Here is a 14391-nt window from a genome sequence, read left to right on the forward strand (position 1 = left end):
GAGAATTCCATGGACAGAAGAGCCTGGACAGTTACAGTCCATGGGGTGGCAGAGTTGGACATAACTGAACAACTAATATTTTCTTTTAATCACATCACCATTCAACCAACTGCCTGAGAGAGGTATCTTAGAGACATTCTACAATCTTCCCTCTTTGTTTTCTTTATGACTTTTAAAAATCTATTTCTGGACTTCCCTGGTGGTCCAGTGGTTGGAAATTCACCTGAAAACGCAGGGGACATGGATTTGATCCCTGGCTGGGGGGTATTCCACATGCTGATGGCAACTAAGTTCATGCAGCACAACTACAGAGCCTGTGCTCTAGAGCCCACGCTCCGCAACAAGAAGCCTCCACAATGAGAAGCCAGCATACCACCACCAGACTCTTGCTCTTGCTCACTACTAGAGAAAGCCCATGTGCAGCAACAAAGATCCAGTCAATAATAAAATTATAAAAATAAAATCTATTTCTTCTGAATATTGTTTTCTCTATCACTACCTTAGTTCAGGCCCCCATAATATTTGAGACAATATCCAAACTAGTCTACCTGATCTTTCTCTAACCTATCTATCAAAGTGCTATCCATATGATCTTAGCAAATCATTCTACTTTAAAACCCTTAATTTCCCACTGCCTATTAGCTAAACTCCAAACTCTTTGGTATCCTATAAACAAGAGGCTCTACGATCTGTTCCCCATCTATCTTTCCAAACACATTTCCTGGTCCCATATCAGACTATTTACAGTTACCTAAGTATAGTATCATGTCTCCAAAATCCTCCAAAGCTTACTTCTCTATGAAAAATAGTCTTTACCCTTTATTATTTGCACAATAAACTCAAAATATCTTCATGGCTCCTTTTAAGTGAGTCCTTCTCTTCTCTGCTCCCTAAAATATGCTGTGAGTACCTCAATTTTAGGAGTTATCAATTACTATTTGTATACATGTTCATATACTCCAATGAACTATAAATTCTCTGAAGGCAGAAATTATATCTTATTCCTTTTGTTTGCATTCCTTGTATCTGGCAAACAATAGATACACAATAACTGCTGAATGGACAGCTATCATAATAATTAAGATTAAAAAACCAAGTTCTTAAGCTTTGCCTAAATAAAACAAATTCTGACTTTCAGTGATCAAATTAGAAGATATGCCACGATTTAGCACTTTTTTCTTATTATTTTCCTTAACTAAAAATCTTTTTCTCAGATGGTTTTCTGTGAATAGGTAAGCCAATTTTCATGTCTGTTAAGAATTTCATGTCTGTCAAAGCTGTAAGAATTTTAACTGCCCAAATTTCCCTATTATTTCCTATTCATTCTTTAACCTCCTGAAAAAAAAACCCTGTTAGTAAATCAAGACACATTTCTACCCATTTAACTAAAGAGTAACTGTGAAGAAGAGAGATTCCAAGGTACAGATCAATTAACAAAAGAATTTAAATTAGACTTGTGACAGAATGAAAAATACACGTGATCCTGGCACATAACTTCAAAAAAATCTTGGAATTCCCTGATAGTAGTGTCTTTGCTATGTCTAAGAGGTGACTTAAGGTGAACCCTAAGATTCCTTCAGGATGGAGGCTGGTCATTAGAGACCAACCAAAAGATCAGACAGTTGAAACTTTGGGTGAGCCCAACCAGGAGAGGATGGAGGTGGATTAGAGAAGGAATGCAAACACGTGGCCAATGATTTAATCTATCATGCCTATATAATGAAACCCCAATCAAAATTCTGAACCCAGAGGCCTTGTGAAGCTTCTTGGTTGGCAAACATAGTGATCTACCAGGAGGATGACACATCCATATTCCAGAAAGAGGGCACGGGAACTCTGTGTCCCCTTCTCCACACCAGCTATTGCCCTATTCATCTCTTCAACTCCTGATCTGTATCCTTTACAATAAAACTGCAATTGTAATTACAGTGGTTTCAGTGAGTTCTGTGAGCCATTCCACCAAATTATCAAAACTGAGGGCTTAGGACTTTCCTGGTGGTCCAGTGGTTAAGAATCTGTCTGCCCATGCAGGGGACATAGATTCGATTCCAGATCCAGGCAGATCCCACATGCCATGGAGCAGCTAAGCCCCTGAGCCACAACCACTGAAGCCTAAGCACTCTAGAGCCCGGGAGCCACAACAAGAGAAGCCACTGCAATGAGAAGCCTGCATACTGCAACTAGAGAGCAGCCCCCAATCACAGAAACTAGAGAAAGCCCACGTGCAGTAATGAAGACCCAATGTAGCCAAAAATAAAACAAATAACCCATTTCAGGTTGTTTTTTTTTTTTTAAATGAAGGGCTGTGGTAAGACCTAAACTTGTGGCAAGTTGGACAGAAGTGTGGGTGGATTGGCGACACTGAAACTTGCAGCTGGCATCTTAAAGCGGGGGCAGTCCTCAAAAAAAATCTTTGCTCTTAACTTGTAGGGTCTTCTCTAACTCAAAGTGATTAGTATCAGAATTGATCTAAATTAGAGAAAACCCAGTTGCTGACAGAGAATAGATCTGAACAGGAACTTCAGTTCAGTCGCTCAGTCATGTCCGACTCTTTGCAACCCCATGGACTGCAGCACACCAGGCTTCCCTGTCCATCACCAACTCCCGGAGCTTGTTCAAACTTATTTCCATCGAGTCAGTGGTGCTATTCAACCATCTCATCCTCTGTCGTCTCCTTCTCCTGCCTCCAATCTTTCCCAGGATCAGGGTCTTTTCCAAGGAGTCAGTTCTTTGCATCAGGTGGCCAAAGTATTGGAGTTTCAGCTTCACCATCAGTCCTTCCAGTGAATATTCAGGACTGATTTCCTTTAAGGTTGACTGGATTGATCTCCATGCAGTCCAAGGGACTCTCAGGAGTCTTCTCCAACACCACAGTTCAAAAGCATCAATTCTTCGGTGCTCAGCTTTCATTATAGTCCAACTCTCACATCCATACATGACTGCTGGAAAAACCATAGCCTTGACTAGACGGACCTTTGTTGGCAAAGTAATGTCTCTGCTTTTTAATATGCTATCTAGGTTGGTCATAGCTTTTCTTCCAAGCAGCAAGTGTTTTTTAATTTCATGGCTGCAGTCGTCATCTGCAGTGATTTTGGAGCCCAAAAATATAATAAAGTTTCTGTTTCCACTGTTTCCCCTATCTATCTGCCATGAAGTGATGGGACCATATGACATAATCTTAGTTTTCTGAATGTTGAGTTTTAAGACAGCCTTTTCACTCTTCACTCTTCTTAATATGTTTTTATTTTTTTAAAGGAAGGAAATAAGACAGTTTCTTATTCATTAAGCAGATATTTCTGCATATGTTAGATTTCCCTGCTATTTCAGTCCCTAAGGTCCCTGAAGCCAGATGTGGGTCCATCCTTTCCACTCTAACCCCAATAAATGGCCTCTTGGGTGACTTTATTGTCCATGAAGGTGATATACTTGACATATTCAACAAACTAACCTGTCGTTTCACTTCACCTTCACCTCAATTTCCCCACTTGTTATAAGCTTCTTTTCACAACTCTTAAATTAGGGGCCACAGCTTTAATATTCCTTGGAGCCAGATAAACCACTTCAATAGTTGAACTGGGTTAGATATAACACACATCAGCAAACTGTGAAGACTGAGGCAAACTGAAGACTGCATGGCCCGACTAAAGACCTGGGGAGTGGGCAGGGGTTGCCATTATTGAGACCCAACCTTGATGCCATCCAGGAAATGTGGATTAAGTGTTGTCAGATGTTCTGATTTCTTTTCAAAGAAAAGTAGAACTCTGAACAGTTATGTGAAATCTCCAGATTTTAAAATTTCAGCATTAAAAAAAAAAAAAACTATAGAAATCACCACAATGGGTCATATACATCCAAAGGTCAATGGTTTTTAACCACTACACTAAATAATGAAATTGTTCAAATCTACCCAAGGCTCTCTTTTTTTCTCACTCTGTATTCCCTGTAGGGAAATCTTTCTCTCATGATGACATGCAGAAAAACAGATAAAACGATTCATAGATATATAGTCTGTTTTGTTACAGTGTTTCTACAGTGTGAAACAGCTCCAGAATGACAAAGAAGTTGTGTGAGTACCTATATGATTTTCAAAGTACATTAAGGTTTTGAAACGCAAGATTAGCAGCTAAACAAAGACTACATGAACACAAACTAAATGCAGTAAACCATTGAGCAATGTAGTTTTGTTCAGAATGCCCATGCATCCTTTTGGGAACAACTGGTCACAGATATTCCTACAAATGCTTACTGTGTGTTTCCCCCAATCTTAACGCAAAAGAAACAAATAAGGACAATAAACTAGAACCAACTATATCTGGTATCAATTTATATTTATGATATACACTGGGTTTCCCTGGTGGCTCAGACCGTAAAGAATCTGTCTGCAATGTGGGAGGCTTGGGTTCGATCCCTGGAAGAGGGCGTGGCAACCCACTCCAGTATTCTTGCCTGGAGAATCCCATGGACAGAGGAGCCTGGTGGGCTACAGTCCATGGGGTCACAAATAGCTGGACACAACTGAGTGACTAACATGTTAACTACACTGAGCAGCTTTAACCCTTCCTCATGTCTGCTTCTATAAGGCTACTTTCAGCTTTCTTAAAAGTCCTCTGTTTACTGTAGTATTTCATTACTTACTCAAGAATTTAACACTTATTTTTACCTGCTGCTGGTATTTTCCAGAATTATTGCTTTTCCTGGTGCTCTGTTTACAAAGTTAAATAGGTTTTGAGAGTCTGTTCCTAACTGTATAGTTTCCAGACACCCTTTTATCTTTAGTGAATAATATTACCAAAGTTTTTCAAAAGCTCAGAGTGAAATGCCCTTTTCTCTAGCCCAAACATCTCTCTTGAGCTTATACCCAAATGCCCACTCAACATCACCATTTGAATTTTATAAAGGCATTTCAAGGTTTATAAATATTAAAAATCAAACCTGTGCTCTCCCCAAATCCCTCCTCTTCCAGTCTACTCTATATCAGGACAACGCACGAACCTCTCAAATATTCATGAAGGAGTCTGCCAACACCCTTGTCTAAGTATCATTTTATGTAGGCTACTGCAATTGTCCACTGATTCGTTTCCCTGTAACTATTTTTATATTTACAATTCAATGTTCACACAATTCAATGTTCCCTGTAACTATTTTTATATTTACAATTCAATGTTCACACAAGATCATTCACACTAGAATGATCTTTAAAAATGCAAATCTAAAATAAAAACTTGTTTTTTTTTGCTTTGTTTTTATAAAATCAAAATCTTTAACACACTCTGGCTTTTTTTCACATCTCACCATTCTGTTTTGTATTCCCTCTCCTACAGCAATGAACCTTCTGACCTCTCCCCTACTTTTCCTAACGTCTAAGTTCCTTAACATTTTAAGATCTTCAAACGTGCTCTTCACTAAATCCTCAGCTTGAAAAGCTTGGTGGTTTCATATCCCTTAACAGTAAATTTTCATTACTCCATCTAAAATAGGTACCTCTCTCCCCTTATTTACCCTAATGATGTCACATTAATTGACAGCACTTTTAAAATTAATTATGCCATTATTTGTGTGCTTACCGCTCTACAGTTTGTCCTTTCTCACCAGGCTGAAAATTAATGAGGCAAGGTATACTCTCTACTACATAAAAGTGACTGGAAGAATGCTAGATGTTTTGCAATTCAATAAATAAATGAATGAATGAATAGATGAATAAGGGGAATTCTGTTCACCTAGATAACTACTGTTCATCCTTCATTCAAGGAACAGTATAGGGTCACTTTCTCAGGGAAAGCTTCCTGAGTTAGGCCCCCATTTCATACTTACATAGAACCCTGGACTTTCTTAAAAAAAAAAAAAAATATATATATATATGTCTCTGTGTGTATTTATAAACTGCTTGTCAAAATTTTTACGCCATTTAATTTGTAGCTTTTATTGTTTATTACCTATCTCCTCCAATATTAAGTTCAATGAGAACAATGAACCTGTGTGCCTTATTCTCTATTACATTACAAGGGTCCACATAATACAATGTCTGGCAGACAGCAGACATTCATTAACTGCTGTTTACTAATTTTTATCAAAAAATATGTTGAATGAACCTAGAGTTCATGATATTTTCCCTCTTTATTACACTATTAAAAACTAAAGAACACTCAGCTTCTCTATCGAGATAGCTTCTATTTTTCAAAAGTTCACAAATAATTAAAATCAGGAACAAAAATTCTTTTCTTTGATGGGTTTATCATTTCCTGTAATGCACAAGCTTTTAATCTTTTGGAAGAATATTAATTAACATCTGTGTGTTTACTATGTGCAAATCATTTTAATAAACACTATAATCACACTTACTGCTTCTAATAATAACCCTACTTAACTCCATTTTATAGAAGAGATATTGAGGCTTAGAGAGTTTACCTGGAGAATCTGATCAAATACACGGATTTTTTTCCTGAAAAATACACACAAGCATATATATACATAGGGCTTCCCTGGTGGCTCAGATGGTAAAGAATAGCCTGCAATGCAGGAGACCTGGGTTCAGTCCCTGGGCTGGGAAGATCCCCTGGAGAAGGGAATGGCTATCCACTCTAGCATTCTTGCCTGGAGAATCCCATTGACAGAGGAGCCTGGCGGGCTACAGTCCATGGGATTGCAAAGAGTAAGACAGGACTGAGCAACTAAGCACAGCACACACAGCAGCACACACACATAATTTTACTTACAACATCAGAGGTTTCATGAACTTTCTAGAGTTAATTTATCAACTGGCAAAGTTGAGATCTTTGATAAAGAACTCCTGACTTAGAGATATCTTATACATGAATAGGCAATGCTTCCTTTTTCTTGTTTTCTATATTCTTTTAAATTCTCAAGACACTTTTTAGACATTACAGATGCATTATCTAGATTTGCTTCATGTCATTTTATTCAACTAAAGCAGCTTTTATGAAGATACCTAAAGGTACTCTGAAAAATGAAGTCCTGCTAAATATTCAGTTAAATTTTACAAACTTGATTATTTTGTTTTTAGCCACACTGCATGGCTTGTTAGTTTCCCAACCCCAGATTGAACCTGGGTCCACAGCAGTGAAAGCACAGAGTCCTAACCACTGGATCCCAGGGAATGCCCGAAAATTCATAGTTTTGAGTGCTTCTATTTTTATTATGAGACGTACAGACTTAACAACATATTCTTTGTATAACACAGAAACACTTATAAATTGAATTAGTATATATTAAAAATCCTGCAAAGTTATTAACAGATAGCCACAACACTGTAAATCAATTATACTTAAAAAAAAAAAAAAACCCAAACCAAACAACAGTATATATATTAAAAATCCTGCCAAGCTGTTAACAGAGAGCCACAACATTGTAAAGCCGTATCTCCCAAAAGAAACTGTAATGGCCTTGTTGCATAATAAAGTAATTTTTTCTGATTTCCAAAAGTTGAGTATTATCTCTTGTTTGATAATGCTCTCTCGTCTCAAAATTAAAAATTAACTCAAAGACATCTTACTTGTACTTATCTTACTTCTCACATCTACTGAAAACAAAACGGTGGAAGATAACATTTCAAAATACATTTATAAAAACAAAAACGAAAAACATTAGAGCTATTCAAAGCTCATGTACATGTACCAGGCAACCAGTAAGCAAAATGCACCATTTCTCTAACACAAACAACAGGCAACAAAATAAACCTCTTACCTGTTAAGGTCTGTACTGCCCTTTCGCTGGAAGGCAGTGGTTCCTTTCTGTGAGGCCGATTTAGTGAAGTGTCCTGTGCAGAAAACAGTCCAGGGCTGTCAGTTAATCTCTTCCGGCCACTGGAGTTAGGGTTTGAAACTCTGCAGCTCCCTATTGCACTTGTGAAAAGGTTTGTGTGTTCATCACTGCTGGCTGGATCAGAGTTGGGAGTGAATCCTCCAAGAGATAAACTCGGAGAACTTTCTGAACAGTCAATCTGTAAAGGTGTCTGCAATCCCAAGGCCAATGGACTAGATTCTGAAGGCTCTCGGTGGACCCACTGTTCTTCTCTGTTTATTAAACTTTTTGAAGGAGAGAGATGAGGGCAGGACATATGACACCGGTGCTTTTCCTTATGTTTATATCGCTCTCCAACAGTGTCCTTTCCAAATCGATAGCGCTTCAAAGATTCTAGGACGGATCTGGAAGAGCCAGCGTCCATGGAAACTTGCGGTTGCTCAGAAGAACGGTGTTCTCTGTGTTTGTGACGGTGCCTGTGTTTGTGCTCAACCATCCAACCATAGGCCATCTCGGGAGGGACGCTGGGGTAAGTACTCATGGAAAGGAGGGGAGTCCTGCTGGTTGTAAGAAAGGCCTCCTGTCGAAGTAACTTATGCTTTTTCTTATGGTATTTGGTGGGATTGAGAAGCAAATGACCAGCATGCATATAGGAAGGAGGTGGAAGTGGAGTGGTGAAAGAAGGAGATGGAGGAGGTGGATAGAGAGTGGGGGGATACCTTCCATAGTAACCTAGTCCTATGGGAGCAGCCGTAAGGGGTGAGGGAGAGTAAGGCATGCCGTAAGAAGGATAGAATCCAGTACTAGAGAGAGGAAAACTAAGACTGTGCATAAAAGGCATTTCAGCCATTGCCTCCCTCATCTTAGGGGGTCTCCCTCTCTTCTTTTTTAAGTCAGGTTTTCGAATGTAGTGCAAAGGGTCTAAGGGGAAAGAAGGATGTGTATAGAAACTATTAAAGTTGATCCGAAAAATAGTTGGCAGAAGGTCTCGGGGAATAAAATGATGACTTCGATGAGTGATTCGAATTTCACTTAGGCGACTTATTAATTCCTCCAGATCTGCAATGAAGTCTGGATCCTGTCTATTTCGGAGTTGGGGGTATTTCTTTTTCCGTTTTCGTTTTTGCCTTTTCATCTTGTCATAGCTGAGGTAATCATGATTCCTGCGCTTACATTTATGTTTATGTTTTTCTTTAAGACTGCTTAGGACTGTAGAGGTTTCAGGGGGAATCAGAGAAACATGCTCAAAAGAATGTCTCCTCTTTTTTTGCCCACAAAATTTCTCTGCCCGGTCTGATGTGCTGTTATTATCTGTTCCAATTCCACTATCACTGGGAATGGTCTCATCACTATGAGACTCACTAATAGGTGAAGGAGTAGCTTCTTTCAAAGATGTGAGTTCACTCAAGTGTGAAGGAGAATTTGGCAACAAAGTAGGAGGAGATAACCGCCTCCTTCCCTTTGAGGCCTTCTTCATTGCAAGAGTCTGAATCATACTGCCCTGTCTGGAGTGTAAATGCAAATATGGCACTGAACTGGGTTCAACAAAGCCTGCATCACTACTTACAGGGCTCTGACCTCCACTAGTCCCAGAAGACTGAGAGCAAATAGGTGATGGAAGAATCTCAGAACTACTAGCAGATGAAGGCAGCAAAGGCGGAAGAATCTGTCCTAATGCTGATCCAGCTGCCTGCTGAGCTGTTTGTTCAAGAACAGCAAGGCTGGTAGGGCTACCAGAAAGAATGCCATTTAAGACAGTTTTTGGTTTTCGACCTCTCCTCTTTCCTATGTAAATGGTTCCTTTCTTGCTGACATTTATCTGTTGGCCCAATTTAGAGCCAAATGTAGCGGCAAGACTTGACACTGTATTATGGAGTTTGGATTGCACTTTCCCTTTATTACTTGATTCTACAGAGCTTGAAAGAATTTGATTCAACAGTTTCTTTCTCTTTAAAGTCTTCATTTTATTTATTTTACGGATAATTGTTTTCATTAATTGTCCATTGTTTCTCTTGGTAATTTTTTTATCTGGTTCCATCTCAAGGTCACTCATACTACAGACAGTTGGCCTATGACTGTCATCTAGATCATCTGGATCTTGAAGTTGATCCTCACTCTCAAAGAAATCACTGCTACTTCTATGGTTATCACTTTCAGATTCAAGCTTGCTTGGACTTTCAGTGGCAACAAATGGAGCCACTGATAGTACAGGTGGCTTCATCTTGACTGGTGACCTCATTTGCCTCTTGGGTCTGCCTCTCTTTTTTGGAAAAGGAGACACAGACAGACTTTGTTTGAAAGAAGGAATTTCAATTTCTGGCTGTAAAATTGGGGGTTCTTGTTCTTCCTTAGACTGCAAAGAAAATACTTTGGAAGCAGGAATTTTTAAAGTCCTTTTAGGTGGGCCCTCCAGTTGAGGCATCTCCTTAGACTTAGGTCTTCCTCTTTTGGGCTTATAAATATCAGACAAAAGGTCACTAGACACACACATACTGGAGGATAGTTTGTGAGTAGCAAAAGACTTATGAGATGGTTTTTCACTATCAGTTAAGAGAGCAAGAGAAGGAGTTGTAGATTTGCTCAACTTTGGCAATCGGCGTTTAAGGAAGTCATGATCTACAAATGAAGATGGTCCAATGTTTTTCATAAACTTTGCTGGCTCGGAATTACTATTTGATAGTGAACTACATGTAACATTTTTAAAAAGCTCTGATCTTTCTAATTCTAGCCCTTTTGGAGACCGGCATGTGCTTCTTGCCACCACTTTAGTCCACCGAGGTTTTCTTCCTTTCCTTTTTTTTAAGGGTTTGGACTGCAAAGTAGTGCTTAGGCTTTCAGCAACTTGGCAGTGTTTGTCAGATGCAGATACTGCACCAAGTTTTAGAAAGGGCTTGTTACTAAATAAACTAGTGAAGTTAACAACTGAAGGGGTAATTGTATGAATACTGGATTCAGAAGTCAAACTTGGCTTTTTTCCCAGAGAAGAGTTTATTCTTGAAATATCTATATGTGTAGTTTTAGAATCATTTAGCTCTTTATCAATCCCTTTACATTCAATATTCATGCTATGACCCACAGACCTATGACCAATGTTCAAATGGGTACTTTCAGAAGTAAATTGGTTCTTTCCAACAGATTCAGAAATTTCTTCCATTAGTTCTGTGGTAGGACTTAAAAGTAACGGATTAGGAGTCATCTGTGAAGAAGTTTCAGGGGGACTTCTGGTTAAAGGATTAACAGATACAGTAGGTGATGGGGAAGGGAGATTGCTTTCTCCTACTGCACTAAAAGGGGATTTTGCTGTAGATGCATCAGAAGCAACTCCCATTTGAAAGTCTGGAGAAGTGCAATATACAGGAGGTTGCTTTTCATGCTTTGAGGTTTCATAACACCCCCTTTCACTGGATGAGAAACTGTCTTGCTGAATACATGTTCCTTCATTAAACATCTCTTTCTCCAAATTAATGATTTCCTTTCGAACTGAGAACTTTTCCAATATGCTTTCTTTACTCTGCCGTGTGACATTCTTCTCAAAAGTTTTGCTGGTGGCACTGTCTTTCAGGGATTCAGAAAGTTCCTGACTTTCATGACTATTGATATTTGTACTACAAGAAGCCTTAAGTGGTTCCTGAGTGGGGAGCAGTGCTTCCGCTTTAAGGTTTATGGCATCTTTACTGACTAATCCCGTCATAGGACAACTCACTAGTTTCTTTCCAATGTCCTTATTAACTAATCCCATTGTTGAATTTGCTACAATCTTCCTTGCACAGTCCTTGGCCACTAGGCCAACAGTTGAACCCAATTTCTTTCCCAAGTCTTTATTAACTAGTCCAACCACAGTGCCAAGTCCTAGTTTCTTCCCAGGTTCCTTATTCACTAAACCTGGAACAATACCAATTCCTAGCTTCTTTCCTGTATCTTTGCTCAGCAGTCCTACTGTAGTGATAGCCCCTGGCTTTTTGCCTAAGTCTTTATTAATGAATACTGCTGTAGTGCCAGTTCCTAGTTTTTTCACAGAGTCCTTATTGACCAATCCTACTGTTGCATTAAACGCTGGCTTTTTCCCAGGATCTTTAGTTACCAACCCAACCGCTGTGCTGATAGTTGGTTTTTTTATTAAGTCTTTATGTATTATTCCAGCTACAGAGCCAACACCAGCTTTCCTGATCAAATCCTTGCTAACCAATCCTGCAGTAGTGCCAGTTCCTAACTTCTTCGGTTTTGTCTTGGAAGACTTGGAGGGAGGACAAGTTGCAATGAGCTGTGCCAACTTTTCCGTTACGCTTGTTCCTCCATTAAGTAATGCCCTGTCCTTTAAATCAGGATCCCGGCTACCAACAAGAGTAGATGATGTTGCATTAATGTAATCTGTCATTTCTGAGTGTACTGGAGAAAGCTTCTTAGACAAAGGATTGTTTTCTCCCTGTGAATGAAGATGGATGGTTTCTTCAGACTGGCTTTCAATGGCTGCAACATCACCTGATTTCTTGTACAACTTTGAAGGATCCTAAAATTTGAATAAGAAAAGGGTTTCAGAGAGAGTAAACCTTATATACCATTTTAGTTTAGCATTTCAATAGAACTAGATGATCACATATCAGATATAAGATAGGCAGTAGTGCTTTTTTTAAAAAAAAAACCCTACCTAACTAATGTTACACTAATGTCACAGTATGTTAGTTCCTCTACTATATCAGAGGCTATCAAGATACAGTCTTTCTTGACTTTCAACCACATGAACATATATACTACCAGAAATATGCCGGATATTTTTTTACATTATTTTAAAAAGGCAAATTCACAGTCTACTTTCACCTAACTTTAGACGGACTAAATATACATTACCATATGAATTACTGGTTTTGAAAAGATAACATCCCATGGTCCTCATTCAAAACAATGGTTCACTGCTTATCTCTTTAATTGATTTAAATGATTTCAAACCAATACAGGCCAATCTCTGACTTAACTTTCACTCCTTAAACACATTCTTTATTATAATCTTGAATGAACAGCCGAGTTTTCTCTTCATGTGAGAAGAAAAGACAATATATTCTATTTTCTTTAGAATGTGTTTTTATATAAAATCTTAAGAGTTGGAAGCAACTTTTAAGTGATAACATAAATTGCTATTAAAGTCACGAATCCTCACTATATACTTTACAAATGAATTTATCATTTCACACAACTGTATGCTTTACTTTTCGACAACAAAGATTATTTTCTTCATGTTTCAGCAAAGATTTTTTAGAATTGAGGTATAACTGACAAATGAAAGACTTGAAAAAAGGTAAAGACATACTGTGCGTGTGGATAAGAGGACATAAAGATGACAATTTTCCCTAAGCAAATTTATAGATTTAATATGATCCTAATAAAAACACCAACAAGAGTCTCTCAGGAATAAGAAAAGTTACTAACATTCATTAGGAAAAATGTATAAGCAAGAATACTAGCAAAATCTAAAAAGAAGGGGATAACTGTATCAAATGTTAACTTTTAAAGCCTCTATCACAAAAATAGTATAGTGCACAAAAAGACAAAAGAGCCAATGGACCAGGATAGAAAACTCAAAACCAAATCCACACATACATGGAAAAGTGCTGTATATAAAATGGTATAATCCCTACAAAATAGAAATTGGTAATAGCTAGAAAAGTACCACACATGCATTAACTCCTTTGCCCACTTTTAGGTCCAAATACACACTGGCACACCCAAGACACACTGGCAAAAATCTAATGTTTGCAAAAGGCTGCAAATGTAACACTATTTTAATAGCAAAATCTGAAAATAAGTCTAAATAATTACCTACAGGGGACTGGCTAAATAAATCAAAATATATTATAAAATGGAGTGTCAAAAAACTGGGGGGAAAAAAGGAAATATCAATACACTGCTATGGAATGATCTAGAATATGTATTATTAAAGGGAAAAGCAACAATTTCAACAGCTGTTATAACAATACCTTCTGTATAAGATGGATAAAGCAATATGGCTATATTAATACGTACATATCTGGTTAAAAATGGAAGAATAAACTAAACACAATGTGACCAATATTTGACTAAGAATTAAGGGAATTATCTCTTGTTTTGGACTGGACTCTCATAATTTTGCCCAAAAGGAAACTGGCTTTGTTGACAGTCTCAGATACAACTGAATTATATTAAGCTTATAATTAAAGCAGCACATTTTCTTTCCATCTTATTAAAAAAACAATATTCCCATTTTGTACTTTTACAGTTACTTTTCAAAACTTAAAAATTAAAGGCTTTAAAAAAGGCTTTATTAAGTATTTTAAAATATATTTATATCTGAAAATGTTATAACTTACCTTTAAAAATCTGTTATGAACAAACTATGACTATGTACCATAGCATAGATAATGTTCACCAACAAGACTGAAAGGATACAGAATAAAACTATGTACTACTCTATAACTCTATTTATACTGAATATTAAGTTCACAAAGAGGTACAACTAATTACGATAATAAAAGTCAGGAAAATGATTACCTGTCCTGTGGGGCAATAATGAGAAAGAAGTATAAGTTCTTAGTGGGTGGTGGTAAAGTTTTATTTGTTAAACTGAATATTGGTTACAAGGGGTGGCTGAATTTGTGAAAATTC

The 14391-nt window shown here is 37.8% G+C and overlaps 1 protein-coding gene across 5 annotated transcripts in view; it reads right to left on the minus strand.

Annotated features, from left to right (window-relative positions):
- ASH1L (ASH1 like histone lysine methyltransferase) overlaps window positions 1–14391 on the minus strand; it is a 210024-nt gene that overhangs the window by 136872 nt on the left and 58761 nt on the right. For all 5 annotated transcript variants that reach the window (XM_088835856.1, XM_055403092.2, XM_055403093.2 and 2 more), the window contains one exon: window positions 7702–12265. In XM_088835856.1, the coding sequence (XP_088691982.1) occupies window positions 7702–12265 (4564 nt within the window). The remainder of the gene's footprint in view (window positions 1–7701; window positions 12266–14391) is intronic.

This window comes from Moschus berezovskii, chromosome 4 (genome assembly GCF_049115385.1).
Source record: "Moschus berezovskii isolate FMDL1 chromosome 4, NW_MosBer_1.0, whole genome shotgun sequence".
Classification (NCBI taxonomy): domain Eukaryota; kingdom Metazoa; phylum Chordata; class Mammalia; order Artiodactyla; family Moschidae; genus Moschus; species Moschus berezovskii.